General features: G+C 35.9%; 1 protein-coding gene across 4 annotated transcripts; it reads left to right on the top strand.

The window, feature by feature from the left end:
• Window positions 1-136: 136 nt before the first annotated feature.
• C9orf72 (C9orf72-SMCR8 complex subunit) lies at window positions 137-24,225 on the top strand. Of its 4 annotated transcripts, XM_077912208.1 has the most exons (13): window positions 176-227; window positions 755-1,481; window positions 2,140-2,337; window positions 4,968-5,455; window positions 6,567-6,626; window positions 10,273-10,368; window positions 11,071-11,135; window positions 13,911-13,983; window positions 15,711-15,827; window positions 18,153-18,388; window positions 20,789-20,846; window positions 22,120-22,229; window positions 22,363-24,225. In XM_077912208.1, the coding sequence occupies exons 4-13, from the start codon at window positions 5,012-5,014 to the stop codon at window positions 22,547-22,549; spliced, it is 1,446 nt and encodes a 481-aa protein (XP_077768334.1). In that variant the 5' UTR covers window positions 176-227; window positions 755-1,481; window positions 2,140-2,337; window positions 4,968-5,011; the 3' UTR covers window positions 22,550-24,225. The 4 variants fall into 4 exon arrangements, with proteins under 4 accessions (XP_077768333.1, XP_077768336.1, XP_077768334.1 ...); XM_077912207.1 differs by lacking the exon at window positions 755-1,481 and having other exon boundaries at window positions 137-227; XM_077912209.1 differs by lacking the exons at window positions 176-227; window positions 755-1,481 and adding an exon at window positions 1,522-2,049.
• The last annotated feature ends 1,106 nt before the right edge of the window (window positions 24,226-25,331 follow it).

Below are 25,331 nucleotides of genomic sequence, written 5' to 3'. Positions count from 1 at the left end.
CTCTCACGGTATTCGCCGAAGGTGATGGGCGAAAGAGTGGGTAAAAGAGATGCACCAGGCGGGGTCGGGAGGCGCGAGAGGGGCCGGGCCGGGGGGCGGGGGCCTGGCCTGGGGGCGTGGCCGGGGGCGTGGCCGGGCCTGGGGGCGGGGCCGGGGCGGGGCGGCGGCCGGGCTGCGGTTGCGGTCCCTGCGCCCGCGGCGGCTGAGTCGCAGGAGGTGGCGAGTGGGTGAGTGAGGAGCCGGCGGGCGGGCGGGCGACTGCCCGGGGTCCGGGTCAGGGGCCGCGCGGGGGCGGCGGCGGCGGTTCTCCCGGGGGCGCGGCTCGTCCTCCCAGACCCAAACCCGGCGTCGGGTTTTCCAGCCGGTGGCCAGTGGAGGCGCCTCCATCCGGGCCCCCGGCTCCCCGGGCGGCGGCGGCGGCGGCGGCGGCGGCGGCGGCGACGGGGCTGGGGGCCGGGCCTCTGGCCTCCTTCCCGCCCGCAGGCCGCGCGCCGGCCGCTCCCCGGGGACCCGGTGTGCGACCCAGAGGGACCCGTCGTGCGCTCGGCGCCGCGGCTTCGCGGGAAAGCGCCTCGGGCGCGGAGAGGCCTGGCTGTGGGGAAGGCCAGAGGGCGGGCGGCGCGCGGAGAACCCCAAGTCCGGGCCGGGGAGGCGGGAAAGCGGGGTGGGGTGGCCTGGGGGAGGGAGAGGACACGCAAGGGCACACAGGTTCAGTGCGAGTTTCCAAAGGTTGCCGATTCCCTGTCCATTTGAGGAGCCGCTCTGGACGTTGTGTGCTCCCGCTGTGTGGATCGCGGCGTGCTTGCTTCCCAGCGCCGAGGTTACACAGGCTCGCTCAGGGGAAGTGTGACCACCGCGACCTGAGCATCGCGGCTGATGGTATCTCTGCAGAAAGACGTGCACTGATTACGTGTCTGCTATGCCCACACGGGACCTGAGTCACCCCCTACTCCGCCAGGCTGCTGTATCCAGGAGACTGACGGGTAGGGAGGTCATGCACTTGCCCGAGAGATGGCCCCTTCGGAGACAAAGAGAATGCCTGGCCCTAGACAAGCCGCAGTGGTGTGGCCAGTGGGTAAATTCCGATTCAGACCGTTCCCGTCCGTCACCTGTGATGAAAAGCAACACATCTGGCTTTACGTTCAATCTGTACTTTTAATTCGAAAAATTCTGTTTGATACCATCTTTCTCACACTTTAGAAAACTTTTAACGTAATGGGAACCTTACAGATGCGAGAAAATGGAAGATTAATCACATGGAGTCAGGATACTTGGAATATAGATGGTGTTGTGTGACAGATACCTTTGGCCAGCACCTCATCCAAACCCTACTGCTCTGGGAAAACCCTAAATCAGTTGGAAAACGCCCCATGACGACTGCTCTTTATGCATCCAAAACAAAAACGAGAGAAATTCTAGACCGTATTGCAGGCTGATTGTGCACAGAGCAGCACTGACCTGCTCCAGGAAAGTTACATTAGGTGCTAAAGATTTTTTCCCCCCTCTTTATAAAGTTGATAAAATAGTCTCTATTTGGCTCTGTTAGCAGTCCAAAATTTGCTTTCGGAGAAAAAAGTAAAAACAAAAAACAATGAGGACTCCTGTCTTGCAAGCCTGCCCTTGGGCTCTATGTTAATTAAGTAGTTCTAAGGAGAACAGCCTATTATGTGAGAAACTTGGATCTGTGAGAGATAGCCAGACCTTGATGTAAACTTCATCTCCGAATCTTGCCGGATGAAAATTTAGAAAGTGTTGCAAACAGTCCAGTGTTGATAGTTCACTGTCCTTAAACTTGGCCTGGGCGTCATCTGTTTTTGGAAAGCGGGCTGGCTTAGGACCCTGCTGCTTTTAGGGCTTGGAGAAAATAAACAAAGCGTGGTTGGGTACAAGTGTGAGCCTTAGGATGGTACAATTCTGAGTTACATACAACAGCAGTGGACCAATCAACTTTCTAAATACCACTGGGAGAAGAGATGGCTGATTTTTAGCAAAAGTTTAAGAAAAAGCAAAGCTTCCAACCTACTACTCTGCTAACAGTTTTAACAGATGGTAATTAATACAATCTTATGTCTGCATATGTTGGATTATTTTCAGAAAGTTTATCGGTACATCCTCATGAGCCCTATTCTTTGTTTACAGGAGTGGAAAGCCACCGTGTCACCCAATTTGGATCCTGGCTTCCCTCAAAAGACTCTTATGGCTAATGTTTGATAATCTTCTGGAGTAGCCAACTACATGTAGATGTATAGATAAAAAAGACTGTTGGTTTTCACCCAATTTTTTTTCAGCCACATTTACGTATATGGATTTTCCTCACCAAAGATGATGACTTTACGTGTTAGTAAAACTATTTTTACAGCTCTCCTAATTATACTTATCTGTAGCATTTCATTTCTCAAAATTATTAATTTTGGCAGGATTTTAAGCTAAACAATTCAACATGATTCTTGTCCTTTGTTTGAGAATAACGATGAAGCTATATGTAATTAATTGTCTGTAGTAGTTTAATTTTCACAATCAGGTAAAAATTTTCCTGTAATACAACCAGATTTTGCTCTGGGGCTCTGTTCGGCTTTAGGAAATGCTTTTATTTTCAGTGTAATGATGAAATGTTTGAGTTCAAATATTGTTGTTATGGTTATTCACCTTTTTATCCAAAAAGGAGGAACAAAAGGAAAATGTTACAATATAATTTTGTGGCTATGTGTTAACTCATCTCCTTGGCCCCCAATTTGCTGTTATTTATTTAATGATGACAATAGCATCATTACAGTTTGAATTCAAATTACATTCCTGTATTCTATCACTGTAAACTGTTTAAATTGTGTCTGAAACAGTGGATATTTTAAGTTAGCTAGGCAGTTTATGTCCAGGGTAGTCTTTTAAGACTTAAGTTGATAGAACACATTAAAAAGTGAATATTCCCTAAATGAACTACTAAACTAAAAAATACATATGTAAACTGCCTTTATGTTAAGTCATTTCCACACATGCATACTCTAAAGTGTTTTGCCAAGTTCTGTATACCTATTCTTGACATTCATGATAAAAGTGCTCATCTAATACTCTAAAAATAGAAGCCACTACTTTTCAGCAGCTTTTGAACTCTCTTGACAAGAGAGTACATTTAAGTGAATGAATTGTAGTTATAGATAAAATGTTACCTCCCAAAGCAATCCTTATGATGAATAGATTCCACAATTTTAGACTTGCTTCAATGTAATTGTTATGGTTCTTTTCACTCTACGTCTTCCAATACACACATTCATTTTTTTAAAGATTTTATTTTTAAGTAATCTACACCCAACGTGGGGCTCAAACCCACAAGATGAAGAGTCACATGCTCCACTGACTGAGCCAGCCAGCTCTCAATTTTAATATTAGGCAAGAATTATTCATTTTACACTGATATCACAGAGTATTATACCTTTAAGGTGTTACATTTCAGTGGGTTAAGATATATAAGAGACTTTGATTCTTACCTGACTCTGTGACTTTGGGCTTTTCTCTGGGTCTGTTTTCTCAGTACATTGAAAGGCTTGACCAGTATCCATCCAGTCACTTTATTCTTTAAATGTTGTAAATAAACGAAGCTTTTTAGTTGAGCCATTTAGTATAGTATACAGACTCTCTGTAAGGAACTCAGTGTACTGCTACACAGCTTCCTTAAATTTAAGTAGCATATTAAATATATTTATAGTTATCTTGATGTTTCAGTATTATTTTAAACACTGGTATTGGGCTTTAATACCCTGATACCCAGAGAGCTTGTTGAGAATAACAGAACTGTTTGCTCATTTTTTGTTATGGTTCCAGCTGATTGTTTTTGCAGTCTTTTGTCTCTTTCTTTCTCTTTCTCTTTTTCTTTTATCTCCCACCCCATTTTTTTTTTAAGATTTTTTTTTTTTTTTTCATGAGAGAGAGACAGAGACATAGGTAGAGAGAGAAGCAGGCTCTCTGCAGGGAGCCCGATACAGGACTGGATCCCATGACCTGAGCCACAAGCAGATGCTCAACCACTGAGTCACCCAAGCGCCCCATTTATTCCCCACTTTTAACAGCTTTAAAGTGTTTCTACTAACAGGTGTCTTTACTAGTTTCCTAGGACTGCCATAACAAAGTACCACAAATTGGGTGAACAAAACAACAAAAATTTATTCTTTCACATTTTTGGAAGCTAGAAGTCCAAAATTAGATGTCTGTAGGGACATGCTCCTCTGAAGGCTATATAGGAAGAATCTTCCTTGCCTCTCAACTCATAGTAATTTCCAGCAATCTTTGACTTTCCTTGGTTTGGAGCCATATCACTCCAGTTCCTACCTCTATGTTTACATAGCCCTGTTTCTCTTTGTACATGTGTCTCTAAATCTTTCTCATAAAGACACCAATCATTGGATTAGGATCCACCCAAATCCAGCATGACCCCATCTTAATTTGATTACACCTACTTTCAAATAAGGTCACATTCACAAATACAGGAGGTTAGGCCTTGAACCTGTATTTGGGGAGGTGGAAGACACAGTTCAACCCACAATGACTGTCTGAGCCCTCCCTTTCCCATTTTGCTCCTCTTTTGTTGTGGTTTAGGAGCCAAATATCCAATCATTAGAATTGCACATAGACTGAATTCCTGGGAACAGTGAGGGTCTATTCTATGAGCTTTAGCATATGATATTTTATATTAATGTTCAAAGGCCCCTTTTTTGGAAGATTATTATTTTGGATTTTAAAGTGTATTCCCTGAATAAAGGTGACAAGTTACCATGTACCATAAGGTTCTCATCCTATTAGCAAGCATTTAATGTGCACCTGCCATGCTAGTCGAATGTCTATCCTAAGGGACGTGCTTCCAAATCTTTTTTTGCCTGAAGAAGAGAAAACCACACAGTTCTAAAGTCATTTGAATTTCTGGTGTATTGCTTGAAAATTGCTGAACCTAATCATTGGTTTTGTATGTTATTGTTTAGATATCCTGGGACCATTTGGATAGTGTGGTAGTTGGGATGCAGTGATGTCGAATCTCTGTCCACCACCATCTCCAGCTGTTGCCAAGACAGAGATTGCTCTAAGTGGTGAATCACCTTTATTAGCAGCTACCTTTGCTTACTGGGACAATATTCTTGGTCCAAGAGTAAGACACATTTGGGCTCCAAAGACAGAACAGCTACTTCTCAGCGATGGAGAAATAACTTTTCTTGCCAACCACACCTTAAATGGAGAAATCCTCCGAAATGCAGAGAGTGGGGCTATAGATGTGAAGTTTTTTGTCTTGTCTGAAAAAGGAGTAATTATCGTTTCATTAATCTTTGATGGAAACTGGAATGGAGATAGGAGCACGTATGGTTTATCAATTATACTTCCACAGACAGAACTTAGCTTCTACCTTCCACTTCACAGAGTGTGTGTTGATAGATTAACACATATTATCAGGAAAGGAAGGATATGGATGCACAAGGTGAGTGGTTTTGGTACTTATTAATCATGCTAACCTAGCCATTAAAAGATTATCTTCTGTTATATCTAATTTTTAGAAATTATATAGAAGTAATTTCAAACAGTAGCTATTATTTGCATCTGCCCTGTTAGATAGTTCTAGTAGTCTAATGTCAGTGATCTTCATCATAACCCCTAAAGGTAGGAAAGGGTAGATCTATGTTACAAGTAAAAGCTAAAGGTTAGAGAAATTAAAAATATTGTAATAAGCTTTTAAAGTCTAGGTTTGTCTTGGGAACCTTTATAAAACTTTCTTTTTGCATTGCATGACCCTGTTTTTCACTTAATACTGTGTGTAGGTACAAGCAGTTCAAAACAAATGTTTCATAAGCAGTTGGCCATGTAGCCTTTGGTCTCCTTAACTTCTTTGCCAAGTTCTGAAATTTGTAAAATGAGGAGGTTGGACCAAATGGGTTCCAGGAGGTGTTCCTTTTAGTTTTACAGATTGAGCCAGAGGAAATTGCTGTCATCCTCTAACTCCTATAGTTTAATATTTAGTGTTTTTTATATTTTCAGATACTTTTGACAGACCTGAAGAACAAATTTAACTCTCCTTTCTGCTTTGCAGTTTTGATACTAGTATGGAAGTCTGTTAAACTGTTATTAATTTTATAAGTTTTTACCAGATAGTAAAGAGAAATGGTATCTTTGAAAAGAAAGAGTGTTTTATTATGTTTACATATTATGTTTTATTTTATTATGTTTTATGTTTATGAACATCACTTACGGTCAGGAAGCCCCAGATATATATAACTTAATCTTACTTAATTTGAAAAGTACAAACCATTAGTTTCCTTTGTGAAACTGTGCAGATGTTACATTGACTGTTTTCTGATAAATTACCTTTTTTTTTAACTACAGAGAAAAAGATGTTTTTATCTTATTTTGTATTGTTTGTATGTAAGAGACTGGATTTGTTGGGTTAATTTCCTATACTCTCCCTTTTTTTTCTGCCCTAATGTGGAAAGTATTTTTCCCATGAACTGAATTACACAATACGTCAGCCAATTAACTGTACCATGAAAAATAAATATCAATTTTCTTTTAATTTTAATGAATTTTCTCTTGCTCAGGAAAGGCAAGAAAATGTGCAGAAAATAGTCTTAGAAGGCACAGAAAGAATGGAAGATCAGGTAAGATACAGAATACATACTATCAAACACCACCAAGCTCAGGGCATACAGCTGTATAAGGCTGTGGGCTATTTTTCTTAAGTCCTTGAAGCCATACTGTTTTGAAAGGGTGGGTATGAAAATGAACAGAGTCTTTATGGAAATATATGGAATAAACTGGATGAAAATTTCCATATTAGACCTGAAGAGTTAAATAAGTGAAGAATAATAGCAATTTTGGTACCTTTTTTTTCTGTTTGCACAGAATAAGTTTTGAATAACTTGTTTATAGTAAAAATTTTAAGTTTTATATGAGATTGTCTTTAAGGTATTACTTCTCAAACATTTCCCCAGAAGTAGTTATAACATAGGGAAGTGAGTATACTCCTAGGGATATCTGGGGATACAGACACAGTTGTAAACATAATATTTATTTGAAGTCTCATGTTGTATTTTTAAAACTCATGCAATTTATATCCTATTTTGTATCTATTTAGTGTTAGAGTTTGCCAGTGATACCCCTCACCTTCTGGTAATATGAAGTATTTAGGGAAATATGCCATGGTTATCCTACTGCTTTGAATATTCTTAGGGTGGAGGCACCGGCATTTGAGATGCATAATTGCATGGATATGGCTTCCCTTATGGAAGTTAAATGCAAACCATTTCAGTGCAGGGCAGAGATGTTCTGAAGAGGAATTTCCAAAGGAGAAGGGATTTTTTGCCTTTCCTCTCATTGCCTCTGGCCACTCTCAGTGTTCCTTCTGTTGAGTTCTAGTCTAAGGATGACTGAGTTGTTCTTACTCTGGTTCTCCTTTAGCATGCCTGAGACAAAATAATTTTTCTGGCGCCTGAGTGGCTCAGTTGGTTAATGTCTGCCTTGGGCTCAGGTCATGATCTCAGGGTCCTGAGATCACCCACCATTGGCTACTTCTCCCTCTGCCTGCCCCCACCCCCCACTACCCCCGCTTGTGCTCTCTGTCAGATAAATTTTAAAAATAAATTTAAATTAAAAATTTTTTTAAAAAATTTAAAAATCTGTAAATAATAACTGTTCTAAAAATTTGTGAATACATAGGGATTTGAACCAGGAAAATACAAAACTCTATAAAGTGACTTCCTTTACAAATTGTTATTATACCTGTATTTTTGTAAATAACTTTCCAGGCAAGAGGAGGTAATCCTGGGGAAAGGTCTAACACTTAAAAGAAAATGTTTCCCTTTACCCAGCAAAGCCTGGTTTTTACTTATTGGTCAATGAGCAGAGTGCCAAGCATTGGGGGGACTTTTACCAACCTCTAGATGTACCTGCTAATTATGGAGTAGTTAGTAGAGTTACCTCAAGATAAAGAAATTTAAGACCCAATAACATTCTGCATTTCCTGGGAATTTTTTTCTTTTTTTTTCTTTTTTTTTGGGGGGGGGGGGGATTTTTTTCAAACCAGAAACCTGTGCTTAAAATGTTTACCGCTATTCACTTTTAAGTTTTATTTCGGTTTTAAGGGCTCTTCTTGAAAATGTTAACCTCTTCTGTATATTTAGACCAACTGGAGGTTTTTAAAGGGGAAACATTCTCTTGCTAAGAAGTTCAAGTTACAGAAGTCACAAGAGGAAAAGAAACTTGAGGGATTTTCTTTTGAGTTTCTTCTGTTCAGTCTTGTAGGATTTTTTGTTGCTGTTAAGCTTTGAGGAGATAATGATAAATTGTGATAAATATCTGAGATACAGTTTATGGCACTATATATATGCCTACATCTAAGGGAAGTTATTTTTCTGCAGTTATCCTTTCTGCATAGAAGCTGCCTGATAATTGAATCTTTACAAATCTCACATCATGTGCTTAAAATGACTTTATTTTGAACAAATAAACACTATTTGGGGATTTCACATTAGTCTGGAATTAATCACTGACTTCATTCAGTGCGAGTTTTGGATGCTTATAGCTATCATCTGATAAAATCACTCTACAAGGAAATCACTTTATAGCTAGTCATTATTCTTGTTGAATTGCAAGTGTTGATTGAAACTGTAAACAAGCATTTTAAAACAGTGAGTGGTTATGTTTGGAGGTTACTACAGGATGAATTTTTTTAAATAATAAAACCTTCTATATGATACAAGGAGGCTTATGACTTAGCATAAGATTTCCATAGACAGCATCACATTTAAATTCCCAAGTTTCCAAAAAACTGGATATGATCACTCAGAAAATGACTCTGACTGAGATTTAAAGACATGTGAAAAATTTGAATAAAACAGTTTTATGAGAGATGAGTGAGGAAAAAAACTTGTTAGAATGTTTTTAATATGTAATTTTTAAAACATGTTTAGCTAAAAATTAACATACATATGTGACAATTTTATCTCTAAAAGTTTACATACTCAAGATGGTTCAAAAATTGGGGGACAAAAAAATTAAAAAAAAAACAAAATTTAAAAAAATTAAAAAATTAAAAATAAAAAAAATTGGGGGACAGGGGTGATGGTCCTACTGCTTTGAATATTCTTAGGGTATAGGCATGGTCATCCATCTTTGAGATACTCTACGTTTGTGATGTACTATACTGAGTTTTCAGTTTCATTCTAGAAACTACAAATTTCAAAATTACATTTTTGATGTCTGTTTTATTGACTTCTTAAAACATATGTGGTATTTTGATTTTCATTTGGGTACTAAACCTTACTGTGAATCTACAAGGTGGGTTTTGAGTCAAACTTGACTACTAAGTTGTTTGCTGACTATTTCTCAAGTCTTATGGCTGATTTTCCTCATTTTAAATATAAAATGCATCAATGACCTTTAATTAACAAGTTTTTCATATCTCAAATAAATATCAAAGGAAATCCTTTCTAAATTTGGCGTGTAATTTAATTATTGCATGTAACAGTAGATGATAAGCCAATGATTCCACTCTGACTAAAGAAAATCATTCCTGGAAGAATGAAAATGAGTTTTAAATAATATGTACATCCTTTAGAAACATTCTGGAGGAATAGACATGTTTGGGGCTGTGTTTTAACAAGTTATTGAGTATTTCTTTCAAAGGATGTCATTCCTTGCTTTCAGTTCTTAGTTTGCCCCATTTATCCTATACAGGATTTCCCTGCTAACCAAAAGTAGAGTATTCCTATAAAATCTTTCATACACTGAAATGGCCATGAAGTATAGAAGCAATTATAATTAATTTGTATGGAAAAGTTTTTGAGTGTTCCCAGACCCAAAAAATAACCTCTCTTAAGCATCTCTGTCTGATATCTGAAAACACAGTCTACTAAGGGGTGCACAAAATAAATCAAGATAAAGCACAAATGCTCATAGACACAGTCCAAAGCTAAGGTGGCTTGATGCTAAGATGCTGAGTGGAGTTCCGGGGGGGCTCACGGGGCAGGAGCCTAGCTGGGCTAGTCTGGTGCTCAGAGTATGTGCCACCTCCTACAATGGCTCATTCAAAACAAATGCTCAATGCTGTTTTAGCGTTTCACCTTTTTTTTTTTTTTTTTTTGTAAAAGCAGAAATTCTCTTCAGATTTCTTTTGCTTGCTGGAAACAGATACTAATCAATGTAGGTCTTTCATAAAGCAAAACGGTGTAACTTGAACTTTCAAAAAGAGCAGGGCGTTACCTTCATTGTCAGATTTTCTTCACTTCATTTTGCTTTTTTGTACAGGGTCAGAGTATTATTCCAATGCTTACTGGTGAAGTAATTCCTGTAATGGAACTGCTTTCATCTATGAAATCACACAGCGTTCCTGAAGAAATAGATGTAAGTTATTACTATATGACTATTATGTATATTAGTAGCATTCTAATTTTAGTAGTATTCATTTTTTTGTCGTGCATACTATTCTCTATTTCATACTAATGAAGTATTAGCCACTTGAGCAAAAACAGAAAATCCTGAGTTTTAGAACCAAACAAAGGCTTCTTTTTTATTTGGTCAATGATAGTTGTGACAGAACTATATTTTATTTAGTTTATTTCACCACTTTTGTATTTCTTAGGAGAATTCTACACCTTATAAAAACAATCAGTATTTAATGCAGTACTTTTTGTAACAAAGCAGTATACCAATCAGTGGTGGTTAACACAAGTTTACTTACATTCACTAATCTAGTTTGCTTAATCATGGTTGGCATTTTGAATCACACCCTCTCCGTGTGCAGAGAAATCTTCAGGAAACTATTGTTTCTTTCTGACTTTGTCATTAAGATTTGTCTTCTGACTGACAGCCCAGAAGAGGAAGTTGTTCTTGTAAAAATCATTGCTTAACCTGCCTGACCAGTTTCCACATTTGTTCTGAAATTTTATGGAAGTGCTAGAGATTGTTTTATTGGGATTCTTGATGCTTAGAAATTAGGGCAATGTGTCATATTGAACCTAAAATTCAGAAAACTTGTGTATTTAAGTGTGTTATTTCAATGCTTATATTATAGCCAGGATAATTTTTTTTTGTGATGCATTTTAGATAGCAGATACAGTTCTCAATGATGATGATATTGGTGACAGCTGTCATGAAGGCTTTCTTCTCAAGTAAGAATTTCATTTCTTTTTGTAAGGGATGGATAGACCAGATAGAAATCTTATGCTCACTATGACACAATTTGGAAGGACAAAAATTAATGAGACTAGCTATCCAAATTATTCTAGGAACAATGTTAAGTATTTAAACTATTACTTAGCTTTGTGTTATTTTTTCATTTATTACATGTCTCTGATCCATTTGATGTTACTCTTTTTAATATGTAAAGAAGCTGGGTTTCCATAGTGCCCAGACAAGAAATCTTGGTCTCTTGTTTGGTTCTGGTTTCTTATTTTACTTCTCATCAAAGTTGAAACTAAGAACTGAAAGGGGTTCTTAAACCCATTTCCAGTGTTGGGGCCTTCACACCAACAATCCTCTAGATACCAAGTGGGTGTCCTACAATTTAATTCAGTTCTGACACACTCTGCCTCGAGAGTGTCAGATTCCATAGGTTAAGGGTTTAGTCCCACAAGACTGCATCCGTCCCTGCCCCCAGACACCAGTCTGACTGACTTGTAACAGATTGGAGGTTCCACCCACCCACTCCTTGGACGTCAGACACCAGTAACAAGTCCAGGTTATTACCTGGACTTCTTACCAATTGGCTATAAATTAGGTTCCTACGACCCCCTCCTTGGGTTCCATTAATATCCTAGAGCAACTCACGGAACTCAAACATTTTATTTACGTGATTACCAGTTAATATAAAGGATAGGCTCTAAGATACTGATGAACATCTAGATGGAAGAGATGCATAAGACAAAGTCTGGGGAAAAGGTGAAGAGCTTCCATACTGTCTCGAAGGATACTACTTTCCCCAGATCTCCAGGTGTTCACTAACTGGGAAGCCTCCAAACCCTTTCCTTTTGGGTTTTCGTGGAGGCTTCATTCCATAGACTTGATTGATTGATTTGATTGATTGATTGATTAAATCATTGGCCACTGGTGATAACCTCCAGCCCCTCACCCCTCCCCAGAGGTCAGGGGCGAGGAACTGAAAGTTCTTACCCTTACCATGTGGTTGGCTTCATTGGCAGTCAGCCCCTATCCTTAGATGCTTTCCAGAAGTCACCTCATTAACCTAACAAAAAGCATCTCATTTCCTACACTTAGAAAATTCCAAGGGTTTTGGAAACTGTTAGCCAAGAACTATGGTTGAAGACCAAATATATATTTCTTAAAATCACAATATCACAGAACCTTTACAAATTAACTTACATTGTGGAGGGACTTAAGTTATTTAGGCCTAGAAAAGAAAATTATTCGTATTTTTACTGATCCTTTCCATCTTACAGCAAATTTTAGTATTTAAGAGTGTGGGCTCTAAAACCAGACTTAGTGGGTTATTGCTATTTGAACCTGAGCAAGATACCTAAAGTCCCTGTGCCCCCATTTCCTCATCTGTAAAATAGGAATAAAAATAGTACCTACTTCATATGATTTGTTATAAGAATTGAGTAAGATAAGTCATATTAAGCACTTAAAACAGTGCCTGATACATATAAGCACATAATAGCTGACATTTTCTATTTCTTCGAAGGAAAATGTAATAACAGTAAAAACAACCAATATTTATCAGGTGCCTGCAAGTTAGTCCCTATACTAAGTGCTCTCTTTGCATGTATAATCTCATTTTCTACCTTAGTGTTTCTTTACAATTGCAGATTATCATGAAATTTCATTTTTTTTTTCAATGAGAAGTGAAAGGATAAGGTATTTGCTTTTTTTTTTTTTTTTTTTTTTGGTATTTGCTTTTTATGTCCATAGTCTTTTCCTCAGAGAATATCAGAGGTGGGAGTGTTTTTAACTGAGAAGCCTTACATAGCTTGACTCAGAAGCACTTTAGTGCTGATTCGGCTCACTGTCAGCCATTCATCATTATTTTGAATCCCATTTGACTTTATTTTTTTATTTTTTTTTTCCCCAAAACTTTTTTTTTATCTATTTATTTATTTTTTTTAATTTATTTTTTATTGGTGTTCAATTTACTAACATACAGAATAACCCCCAGTGCCCGTCACCCATTCACTCCCACCCCCCGCCCTCCTCCCCTTCCAACACCCCTAGTTCGTTTCCCAGAGTTAGCAGTCTTTACGTTCTGTCTCCCTTTCTGATATTTCCCACACATTTCTTCCCCCTTCCCTTATATTCCCTTTCACTATTATTTATATTCCCCAAATGAATGAGAACATATAATGTTTGTCCTTCTCCGACTGGCTTATTTCACTCAGCATAATACCCTCCAGTTCCATCCACGTTGAAGCAAATGGTGGGTATTTGTCATTTCTAATAGCTGAGTAATATTCCATTGTATACATAAACCACATCTTCTTTATCCATTCATCTTTCGTTGGACACCGAGGCTCCTTCCACAGTTTGGCTATCGTGGCCATTGCTGCTATAAACATCGGGGTGCAGGTGTCCTGGCGTTTCATTGCATTTGTATCTTTGGGGTAAATCCCCAACAGTGCAATTGCTGGGTACTGAGGAGTGGAGAGGTTATAAATCACTTAACCTCTCCACTCCTCAGTTTCTTTCATTATAAAATAGTAATATTTTACTAACTGGGTTTTAAGTTCAAATGGGAGAATCTCTGTGAAAGGCCTGAGGCGAATGTAAAGTACTAGGAGAGATAAGAGATGGCAAGGCATTGTTCTTACAGCTTTGGCACTCATCATGTAAAATTAGTCTAAATTGTTTGAAGTTCACTTACCCTTTTTTTGTTTTAGTCTGTGACATTGTTTTACAGGCAATGTTTTTCATCTTTTTTGTTCACCTTGCAGTGCCATCAGCTCACACTTGCAAACTTGTGGCTGTTCTGTCGTAGTAGGCAGCAGTGCAGAGAAAGTAAATAAGGTAATTTATTCTAATCCAGTCTAATCTGACTTCTTAATACTCTAATATATCATGGGCTGTAATTTAAAAGTTAGGTTGCAGTTAAGATGATCTAATAGTATAAGGAGGTAATATAATCTGGCCAAATTACTATGACACCCTGGAACAAAAATAAGTTGAAGTAGACTGCTTAAATAGGAAATCATTTATCCATTTCATTTTGATAACTCATAAGTATTACACAGTTACCAATATTGTATAAATGCTTTTGAGAATTTCATAAAATAATTAGATATTTTTCAAAAATTCTTATCTTCTATTCTCTGACATCACTTTTAGTAAACATGAAGATAATAACCATGTACTTTTGATACTGATTCCAAAGAAATGTTATCTGATTATTCATCTTGATTTCTTATGTTGCTTTCCCTCCTGAATCTTTTTTAGGGACCTCTTGCTTTTGAGTGGTCTGTGGATGTTATGTTTTATTTAGTAACATTTGTGACCACTTCCTTCAGTGCTACATGAGTTAACAAAGAATTAGCAAAGTTCTCTTTCCAAGCATCAGGCAAAAAACTAAGGGATTTTGCACTTTTTGTTACTGTTATGTAGAAGGAGATGTTTCACATATCTATCCATTTAAGCAAACCTGATTTTTCTTTTTATGTTTTACACAGAAAATATGTTAGGAATGATTATTTCCTTAACAAATATATTTGTAGTTTTTTTTCTCTAATAAGTTACCCTGTATGCTTGCATAATCCTTAATTTACCAAAATTATATTTTTTGTGTACATCCATTTATGAGAGGTTAGTATACTTCTTACTATATTGGTTTAGCAATTTATTATTACATTTGTTATCTCAAGAAGGTAGGTTTCCATCTCTTCAGATTTCACGGAAGGACTGCCCAGTAGCTTTTTGGAAGGAGAAGGCTCTGTGGTCAGGGCTCTGTGTTTTTAAAACACTTTTTTCATCCCACATCCGCTTCTGGCAAAATCAGTTCTCTTTTATTTTTTTAATATGAAAAAGGTTGCCATTACTCTGTATTGAAAGCTACTTTAATGTAAAAACTCTCTGAATATTGTCTGAATTCCAACATCCTTACATGGCTTTTTACTTTTTCTAACAGAGCTATAGACCAAATCCTGTTAGAATCATAGACTTCTAAGCCCCAGTCAATGGCTTGCTTATTTAAAATCAAATTTGATAGAATTAATTCTCATTCTATTGAAGGATTTGGACACTCCTAACATTCATTATAATGGGATTTCACATGTAGAACTATTCAACAGAAACCATAATTCTGCCTAATATAACTACATTTAGTTTTCTTGTCCAGAACTGTTTTTACTTATTTGAAAAATAGTTGCTGCTGCTGGGTGGGGATACAATCAATAATTATATTAAGTCATTAGTTCTTACTGAAATACGAGTTCTGTGGTCAAATATGTTGGATAAAGTATGCATTTTGTATCAGTCACCTGGAAGGTTACAATATGTATTCGAATGCTAAAGGTTTTGAGGTATCATACAGTACATTTCCCAAACTTACTTGATCACAGAATTCCTATTTTAAGCAACAACTGTTATGTCCCATGGACCCCTGGCAGGTGACTAAGGAATACTTTTTTTCAGGATGTACTTTATTCACAATAATGGTTGAAGTTTCTATTCAGATTTCTTTGATAAGCAAACCAGTGGCCTTTTAATTTCCTATTTTAATGCTAAAATATTTTCTTTTATAGATCGTGAGAACATTATGCCTTTTTCTGACTCCAGCAGAGAGAAAATGTTCCAGATTATGTGAAGCCGAATCATCATTTAAATATGAGTCAGGCCTCTTTGTACAAGGCCTACTAAAGGTATAGTTTCCATTTGTCACAAGTGAAAGCAACTTTTAAAAATCATTTTTGGCACTCTTTATAAATACATTTTGAATATTAGCATGTAGTGCATCTCATGTTTATATGCCAAGGAGCTGACCTATACAAAAGTCTGAACATAGAGAGTATGTCTTACAGATTTATAGTTAGTATGAGTGAAACATCACAGAATATCTTTCTGTGTTTTTCTCTTTGGTTTCCTGTAGCTTCCTTGCCTGGCCTCAGGATTATTTGTTTTTTAATATGTGCTTGAGTCAAGTTTGCACATCTAAAACGGGTACTTTTTTTTTTTACTGAAAAGGATTTGAATTTTTGTTAGCATTTTTTGTTTATGTAATGTACTCATTATTGAAAAATAAATTTTAAACTGCTTCCTGTCTTCAGAAAGTATATATAGAATTTGAACGATTCATATATATATTCACATATATGTATTTTTATTTTTATTTTATTTTTTTCATATATGTATTTTTAAATTACATTTTTATTTACTTGAGCTTGTTCTCTTTTTTCTTTTTTTTCTTTTTTTTTTAATTCCAATATAGTTAACATGCAACATTATTATATTAGTTTCAAGTGTACAATGTAGTGCTCCAACAATTCTGTACATTACTCAAGGCTCATCATAATTAATATGCTCTTTAATCCTCATCCTCACAAATAACCATCAATTTGTTCTCTGTAGTTAAGAGGCTGTTTTTAGGTTTGTCTGGATTTTTTTTGTTGTTCATTTATTTTGTTTCTTAAATTTCACATATGGGTAAAATATGATATTTGTCTTTCTCTGACTAATTGAGTCCACTTTTCAAGGAGTAAAGCAGATAAATATAAGTTAGCAATTATTTTCAATAATTACGGGAAGACAGTTATTTTACTGAATGTGTTGCTGATATTTCAATTATAGTCCAAGGTGTGAGAAAGTATATTTCCTAATAGTTATGTGATTCATAGTGAATGCTTTCTTGGGGATTTACATAATAAAATGAAAGAAAACATACTAAAAATTGTTGTAAATAAAAATTATGTTCAGCTGGGCAACCCCAGTGGCTCAGTGGTTTAGCGCTGCCTTCAGCCTAGGGCCTGATCCTGGAGATCCAGGATCGAGTCCCACATCGGGCTCCCTGCATGGAGCCTTCTTCTCCCTCTGCCTGTGTCTCTGCCTCTCTCTCTCTCTGTGTGTGTGTTTCATGAAGAAATAAAATAAAATCTTTAAAAAAAAATTATGTTCAGCTTTTGCATTTTCAATAGTGTGCATGTTCTGAGCTCAGAATGATATTTAAATACAGAAACTACTTAAGGGAAACACATTTCTATTTTGAATTGCACAAATCTGAAAATTAGAATTTCTTTTTTATCAAAGACATAATAAAGTGCTTAGTATTTTTATTTCCTCAGCACCCTCTCATTTAATTAATTATGTAATTTTATCCCTGAAAGGGACCTATACCAGATGCACAGAGGAAAGCTTGAAACTATAATTTAATGAAAAAAATCTGTTAACAGTTTTCTGTACACATATAAATTGTTAAACCTTTCAGAAAATACTTTGACGTTGCATATCAGGAGCCTTGAAAATGTTCAAAGACTTACTCTTTCTACTTCTAGAAATCCATCCTAGGGAAACAATTATATAAGGAGAGAGATTACTTATAAAGGTGTTTATGACAGCATTGTAAGAGTAAAAAATTGGAAATATCCTCGATATTATATTCGTAACCTATACTACAATGCTTCGTACACAGTAGATACTTCTTACATGGTATTTAACTACCCAATTGACAATACCTGGAAAGAAGTACATTGTTTACTTATAAAAATACATATTCAATGAGATTTAAAAGAACATGTGAATAATCAATAAGAAAATAAAAAGTTCCCCATAATCTCATAATCCAATGAATAACCTGTTAATATTTGGCATATATCTTTCTTGTCTTTTTATTCTTCTGTGTATATCTTTTACATAGTTCCCTGTCCCCTCTGCATATTTTAACCTCCATTTTCCACAATATCTTATGACCATCTTTCTATATCAACACATAAACTTCAAATTAATTTTTAGTAGGTAAATAAAATTTTTATTTCATCACTTCTCTTTTTGGATACTTCACTTATTTTCTAGCATTTTACTATTAAAACCAGTGCGGTAGTGCACTCATCACTAAAACTTTGCACATGATAATGACTGATTTCTTAGGATAAACTTATAGAGATGGGTTTGTGAAAGCCAGTTTTTCTAATTAAAAAATAAACCTTCATATCTTTTGGCATATAAGACAACAAATTTTCTTTTCATTTTGACAGGATTCAACTGGAAGCTTTGTGCTCCCCTTCCGGCAAGTCATGTATGCTCCCTACCCCACCACACACATAGATGTGGACGTCAATACTGTCAAGCAGATGCCACCATGTCACGAACATATTTATAATCAGCGTAGATACATGAGATCCGAGCTCACAGCATTCTGGAGAGCCACTTCAGAAGAAGACATGGCTCAGGATACTATCATCTGCACAGACGAAAGCTTCACTCCAGATTTGTATGTAATGATATTGTTGTTAAACAGTATTATGAAGTTGTATCTTTTATGAGTAAAAACAAACAAATCTGTGTTTGAAAGGAAGGAAATATTACTAAGAGAATTGTACTTGAAGAAACAATTTGGCTAATCATGCCCTTTTTTTCCTTCAATGTCTACTTTTCTTAATATAACTATGTTTTGCATAGATGGGTTAGATTAGTACCGTAAAGTAAATATTTAAGTATTTATTTAACAAATGTACATTGAAGTCCTAGGCACAGTAATTGGTGCTAAGGTTGGGCTCTCTATAAAGAGACCCAACCCTTATATTGCTTACAATCTAGTGTATAAGAGTCATTAAAAGGCTTCATAGCTAAACCAAAGAAGTAATTCTAAGTCTTTTTTTCTTAATATATGATAAATTGTTGAAAGTAGACCCAATTAGAGGGGGGAAAATGATAAATCTGAATTTTAAAACCCTAAGAAAACTTAAGTTCTAAATCAGGAGAAGAAATGCCGTATACTATTATGGTTCTCTTTAATCAATTTAAAGTGCCTGGCACATATAATGTGCTCAATAAATGTTAACTGTGATAATCCATGTTTGAGTGTATAAAGCAGCAGTAAAATTGGAGCAAGCAACCCTGCCCTATATTTCTAAGAAACATTTTGAACTGAGATAGCAGACATGTGGAGCAATAAGAGTCACACAGAAAATGTTGAATAAAAAAAGAACAGCATGTCCAAGGTATCCCTAGCTGCATGTATCTCTTAGTACAGAAAGATGGCATCACTGGGACCCATCTTTTTCCAGCTATCAACTGTTTTTGTGGATTCCTTAGAAAGTTTAAAGGGAATTGGTTTAGAAAATGAATTGGTCAAAATCAGAATTCCAAGTGACCAAGTTTTCAAGTATTGGTAATTGTGGTACATGTAGGAATTCTCAAAATTAATCTGTGCTTTCAAGCATTTTCCTCTTTCCTGAAGTGTTTAGTATTTTCTTTCTATTTTTGGTTACTTCAGAGCTCTTTTTTGGGAAATTTAGTGAACTTTAGAATGAATATACCGCCTAGTAATTTTATTCTTATTTTTTGAGAGGAGGTATTTGTATTCTTTTAACATTTCTTGCTCATTTTAGCTAGTTATGTTTAATTGCTTCATTGGTTTGACAGACTTTGATCAGCTATAACAAGTCTTATCTTACTGGTGTTAAAAAAAAATAACATCATGAGTTTTTAAAATTTGTTCACAACTCTTAAGTAAATTTTCTGAACATGAAATTGTCCAAAAGAAATATTTTCTACCATTAGAGTGTATATTAACTTTTATATATTACAGATATAGTTTACTTTTTAGTTTTCTTTAAGCAATATTATTATTTATTTTTAAGATACTTTTAACTTTTAAAAATAATTTCACTCACTGCCACTTTGTGGAAAATGAGTCACTGGAAATAATACTTATTTTTAACACTGCTTCATCTGATTCACCTATGATTGAGATACTCAGTGAAACATATATTTTCAGAACACTAGATTTAATAGTCTTATTCTCTCTCCACAGCCAGAAAAGGGGTGCTGCCAGCCAGTAATCATGCCGTGATAACTTTTTTTTCTTTCCAAGTTTCTTTCTTTTGTAATTTGGTACACCCGTTTCCTAAAGTAGGAAATTTTAGGTACTTCCCTATTTCTCTCTGCACACACCCCTCTTTGTCTTTCTTGTCAGTTCAGTGATGATCCCTACTATTTTCAGTGAAAAATTGCTTACCTTATGGCTTCTTAGAGTTACATTAGCTCGAGTATACATTCTATCTTCTTAGTCTGATCATTGCCAAGGTAGGTAATACTTTTCTAAGTAGTAGGTTCGTGTTACTTGCTTAGTGATAGGTTTGTTGATGCAGCTCAGTGGTCAAGGTGTTCTTTAATCCCACTTGAACGTTTCATAGCATTTACTCTTTCACCTTTTTCTTTCTGGACAGCTTATTACAAGTTACTATAACATAAAGTTAACCTTTCATTTTGTTTTAGGTTTTTGTGGTTGTAGTATGTGTTTATTTTTCTTGCTGGTTTTTTTTTTTTTTTTTTTTTTTTGAGAAGGCAGGAATTGATGATGTTTATTAATTCCCTAAGGCTCTCAGCATTTTTTTTATAAGGCGAGGGTACAAAAATAGATTGATAAGGAGTTAAATGCCCTTCTTGGGACTACTTACATCCTTAAGAAAAAAATAATTACATAGTGGCTTGACAAACTACTAATATACAGAGTTAAAATGAATATAGTTTTTTATCTCCAAATATATATATATTTTTTATAAATATGTTTATACATAATATTCCATTTCTAAGAATTTAATTTATTGGCTGGAGTGAGAGATTTTGGAAGGTAGCCATTTCAACATTTGGACTATTTTCTTCATAGGAATATTTTTCAAGATGTCTTACACAGAGACACTCTAGTAAAAGCCTTCCTGGATCAGGTAAATGTTAAGCCTAAGATTGTCAAAATGAATGTTATGGTATGTTGTCTTTTTTAATGTATACTACATTGCCTGTGCTATATATGTAATATCATAGAATTAAGTCGTTATTTTTTTTAAGTCATTATCTTTTTGTAATGTTTCAGGTCTTTCTAAAATGTCTACACGGTATTTCTTTTGATTGTTAATGGGCGTTAGCCTGTATATTAACAATGAAAGATGCAATATGTCCCAGTTCAAATAATAAATGTTTTAATTCCAACCACAAACCTATAACTCAAGGTGTTGTCTTTTGGGGAAGGGAGAATATTTTTTTATTTGCCTTAATTGAGCCAAAATGTCTTTAAAACTTGTATACTTCTAAAATAATAACATCTTTATTGTCTCATTCTTCTGAAAAATACATGGTTAGTTAACATTTGAGGAAAACTATAGATTATATGGGACTTATTTCTTAATATAACAGAGCTTTGTCATAGTATCATTTTGGGAATCAGGCCAGGAAACAGTGTCATAGGGATAGCTTTGAAATTATGAGGTCCATACAGGTCTGTGTGGTCTGTGACATAGTGCATAGTTCAAGGGTAATTAATAATCATGCAACTAATTCGATATTTCTCAAGCTGAATAAAATCATTCTACCACTACCCATGTATCCTCACCCCTCAACAGTAGAGAGAGAAGAATATCTCAAAACAATAGTCTGTAAGCATGGCTCGACTTCTGAGAGCTTCAATTTTGTTTGGAGATGTGGGCAGGAAAAGTTAAGTAATATAAGTGGAAGTAAATTACATCATGATTCCTTTTTTCTTCTTAAGATTTTTATTTATTTATTTGAGAGAGGGCACACACATAAGCCAGAGGAGGGGCAAAGGGAAAAGCAGACTCCCCCCTGAGCAGGGAGCCCGACATGCAGCTGGAAGCTAGGACCCTGGGATCATGACCTGAGCTAACTGACAACTGCTTACCTGACTGACTGAGCCACCCAGGAGCCCCTACATCATGATTCTTAACAATAAAGTAAATAGGGATGTATTCTGTGGCAGAATGCAAAAGTTGAGTTCATTTTCAAAGATAAAATAGAAGACTTCAGAAAAGCATGATTGCCTCTAGACTCAGTACTTCTGGTCTGTTAGGCGCATCAGTGGCAATGGTTATGGAGAACTGCTCTAAAGTGTGTTACCTTTCAGACATTGTCAACACAGTGATAGAAACATGCTGTATAAGAAGAATTGGAGCGAATTATTTATTAAAATGCTTCATTTTCCTGTAGGTCTTTCATTTGAAACCTGGTTTATCTCTCAGGAGTACTTTCCTTGCACAGTTTCTACTCGTCCTTCACAGAAAAGCCTTGACCCTAATAAAATATATAGAAGATGATACGTAAGTAACACCATATGAAATAAAAAAAAACCTTTGTGCATTATTAATGTTTTGTTTTGTTCCTTTGGGACATTGTCTATATTTTTATATGTATTTGTATATAAAAGTTTTTTTTTTTCTTCATTATTTATAGGCAAAAAGGGAAAAAGCCCTTTAAATCTCTACGGAACCTGAAGATAGACCTTGATTTAACAGCAGAGGGCGACCTTAACATAATAATGGCTCTAGCTGAGAAAATTAAACCAGGCCTACACTCCTTTATCTTCGGAAGACCTTTCTATACTAGTGTACAGGAACGAGATGTTCTAATGACTTTTTAAATGTGTAACTTGTCAAGTATATTTCATCACAATCATGATTGCTGCCAAAGTAGCTTGGCAGTGTGGGAAACATCATTCCTGCAGGTCGTGTCCTAGTCTACTTGGCAATGCAGTTAAAATTAGTTACACTACAGTTGTCACTAGTCTGTAGGAGGACGTCAGGTGCATTGTTACAATGGGTGCATCTTTCCTAGATGTGCTGTCTTGGGATACAAACTTAGGTTTACAATTATAGTAAATGTTACTGCTACCTTTTAAAGATATAATAATGGAATATAAACTTGACCACAACTACTGTTTCTTGAAACTTACAATTCATGGTTTACATGTATCAAAGTGAAATCTTAGTTAGTTTCCACTGGTATAATACTAGCTGACTTTTCATCTCTTGATATTCCTTGGTATGTAAGATTACTGTAATACTTTTATATAATCACCTGAAAATTAGAGCATTTGAATCATTTCAATTCCACAAAAGGAAGTTGGCTTGAACATAGGTTAAATTTTAGAAAGAATATATTGATCAAGCAGATGTTTAATTCAAATTAATTATTAGATCCTACTTTATAGATTTGATAGTCCTTAGAGTTTAATCTGTGTAAAAACATCACGCAGCATGTGTAGTCCTGATTATGGCGAAACCACAGTTGGGTGTGTTTGTGTGTGTGTTTGTGTGTTGAACTATGTCAAAGAAAATAGAGGAAATTGGGTTTTATGTTTTAATAGTTATTGCCAACTATTTAAATTACTTTTTATTATTTTTGAGCCAAATTGAAATGTATACCTCCTGTGCCTTTTTTTTTTTTCTTGAAAAATATAATGACTTGGAAGAAGTTCAGATTACACTAGTCAGTCATTTTTATCTTGTTTTCCTCTTGTAGAGTCTCACCCTGATTTGGCAATTGTGACTCCAAGATTACAAAATGCAATAGAAAATATACTAACTAGTAAGATCTTTTCTCAAGAACAGAGAATAGTAGCTAGTCCTTTTCCTTCTTATGTTTCTGCCCATAATTTTGAAGTTGTTGGCAGGTCTCTTTCCTGAATCTTGTGAGGAAAGCAGGAGAAACTTGACTGATGTGCTATTTTACTAGGTGCTACTTTGGCAGAACTAAGTGATCAATTTCTTTTGTTTCCTTAATGTGTTTGGACCATTTTGCTAGCTGTAAGATGACTGATAAATGTAAGTCTGTGCTAGAATGGTTTTGACATAATAGTATACACAAGCATAAAAATATTCTTATTTAAAACTGTGGAAGTTACAAAAAAGGGAAAAATATTTATAAGAAAGGGATAAAAGTGATAGAGCCACTCTGCTCTTGCTCACCAAATTAAACCAAAACAAACGTGTTCTTTTCTGAAGGTCCTAATTGCCTTTCACATCACTGATCAGAAAGGTATAGAATCTTGATTTATAGACATAAATGAAACCGGATGACTGGTGCTCCGTGGCTCAGTCATCAATTTACAATACCACCTTCTTGTACCCCTTACTCAGTGCTTTCTATGTGAGGTTATTAAAGAGTGCTGACCGATTATTTTCTTTTGCTGGTTTATTGTACTGTTATATAGAATGCAAGTTGTACAGTGAAATAAGTTATTAAAGCATGTGTAAATATTGTTGTATATCTTTTCTCCTATATGGAGAATTTTGAATAAAATAGCCTTAAAATGTTGTCTCTTAGCAATTATTTGTTCAGAAAAGCAGTGTTATGATAATGAAAGCATGACAGTTTATGTTGTATCAAAACTCTTGTTTTCTTTTTTGAAAGAAAATGAAGGTTCTTTATAATGCTGGAATCTCTTATTTATAATGCTGGTTTTTATTTTTTTAACTTAGTGTTTAACTCACAGGATTACAATTTGATTTTTAAATTTCTGTATTAATATTTCAAATGTACAAGCTAATGCTTGGGTAAATTTTTTTTTAATTTCTGTTATAAAATATTACTATAAGCTGAAGATATTTCTTTCAGATATCTAGTACAGGTGTCCAAAATCAAAGTGCAAGGAATCTAAACCTTGTAATCTGGAAAACAAATAAGATTGACATTTTTACTCCAGGAAAAGAAAAATGTAATTCGTGAATACAATAGTTGAGATGAAAGATTTCTTTATTTTTTTTTTTAAGATTTTTATTTATTTATTCATGACAGACACACAGAGAGAGATAAAGGCAGAGACACAGGCAGAGGGAGAAGCAGGCTCCATGCAGGGAGCCTGACATGGGACTCGATCCTGGGTCTCCATGATCACACCCCAGGCTGAAGGTGGCGCTAAACCGCTGGGCCACCGGGGCTGCCCTGAAAGGTTTCTTTAAAAGAAGACTGATTCATCACATGCTAAGATTCTCAATGAAACCAAAATTTCATATAATGCTCTAAGGTAAAGTAAGGTAAGTCACTGAGCCAGTGACTCCTGTGATCTATTTCTGTAATGCTGCAGGTTAAACAGGAGTATAGTGATTGTCACTTTTATGTAACACTGTTTTGATTTTGAAGTGGAACTGCGCAATTCACGTTTCTCCTGTGACCTGCAGGATATAGCTTAAAGTACTAAAATCACTCCAATTAATACATCCTGCTCCATGGACTTTCTCTGTCATCACAACCATAAAAGGCCAGTATTATTATTTACACTTTACAAATGAGAAAACTAAAGCTTACCGAAATATAGCATGCAGCCAATGATCACTCAGCTAGTTAAGTTGGATTTTATCCCAGAAAGTATAATAGTTGCCATTCAGCACAGCGCCTCATCAGTTCCTCCATGCAGTAGGTAT

The sequence above is a fragment of the Canis aureus genome, chromosome 10 (genome assembly GCF_053574225.1).
Source record: "Canis aureus isolate CA01 chromosome 10, VMU_Caureus_v.1.0, whole genome shotgun sequence".
In the NCBI taxonomy this organism is placed as follows: domain Eukaryota; kingdom Metazoa; phylum Chordata; class Mammalia; order Carnivora; family Canidae; genus Canis; species Canis aureus.
The sequence above is the reverse complement of the archived record's forward strand: the minus strand, read 5'-3'. Positions and strand labels throughout refer to the sequence as shown.

Excerpts from the sequence above, each read along its gene's own strand:
- C9orf72 (XM_077912207.1), top strand. The coding sequence starts at position 5,012 with ATGTCGAATCTCTGTCCACCACCATCTCCAGCTGTTGCCAAGACAGAG. Across the intron at positions 10,369-11,070 it reads GCGTTCCTGAAGAAATAGAT|ATAGCAGATACAGTTCTCAA; the intron begins GTAAGTTATTAC and ends GATGCATTTTAG. Across the intron at positions 20,847-22,119 it reads TAAAAGCCTTCCTGGATCAG|GTCTTTCATTTGAAACCTGG; the intron begins GTAAATGTTAAG and ends ATTTTCCTGTAG.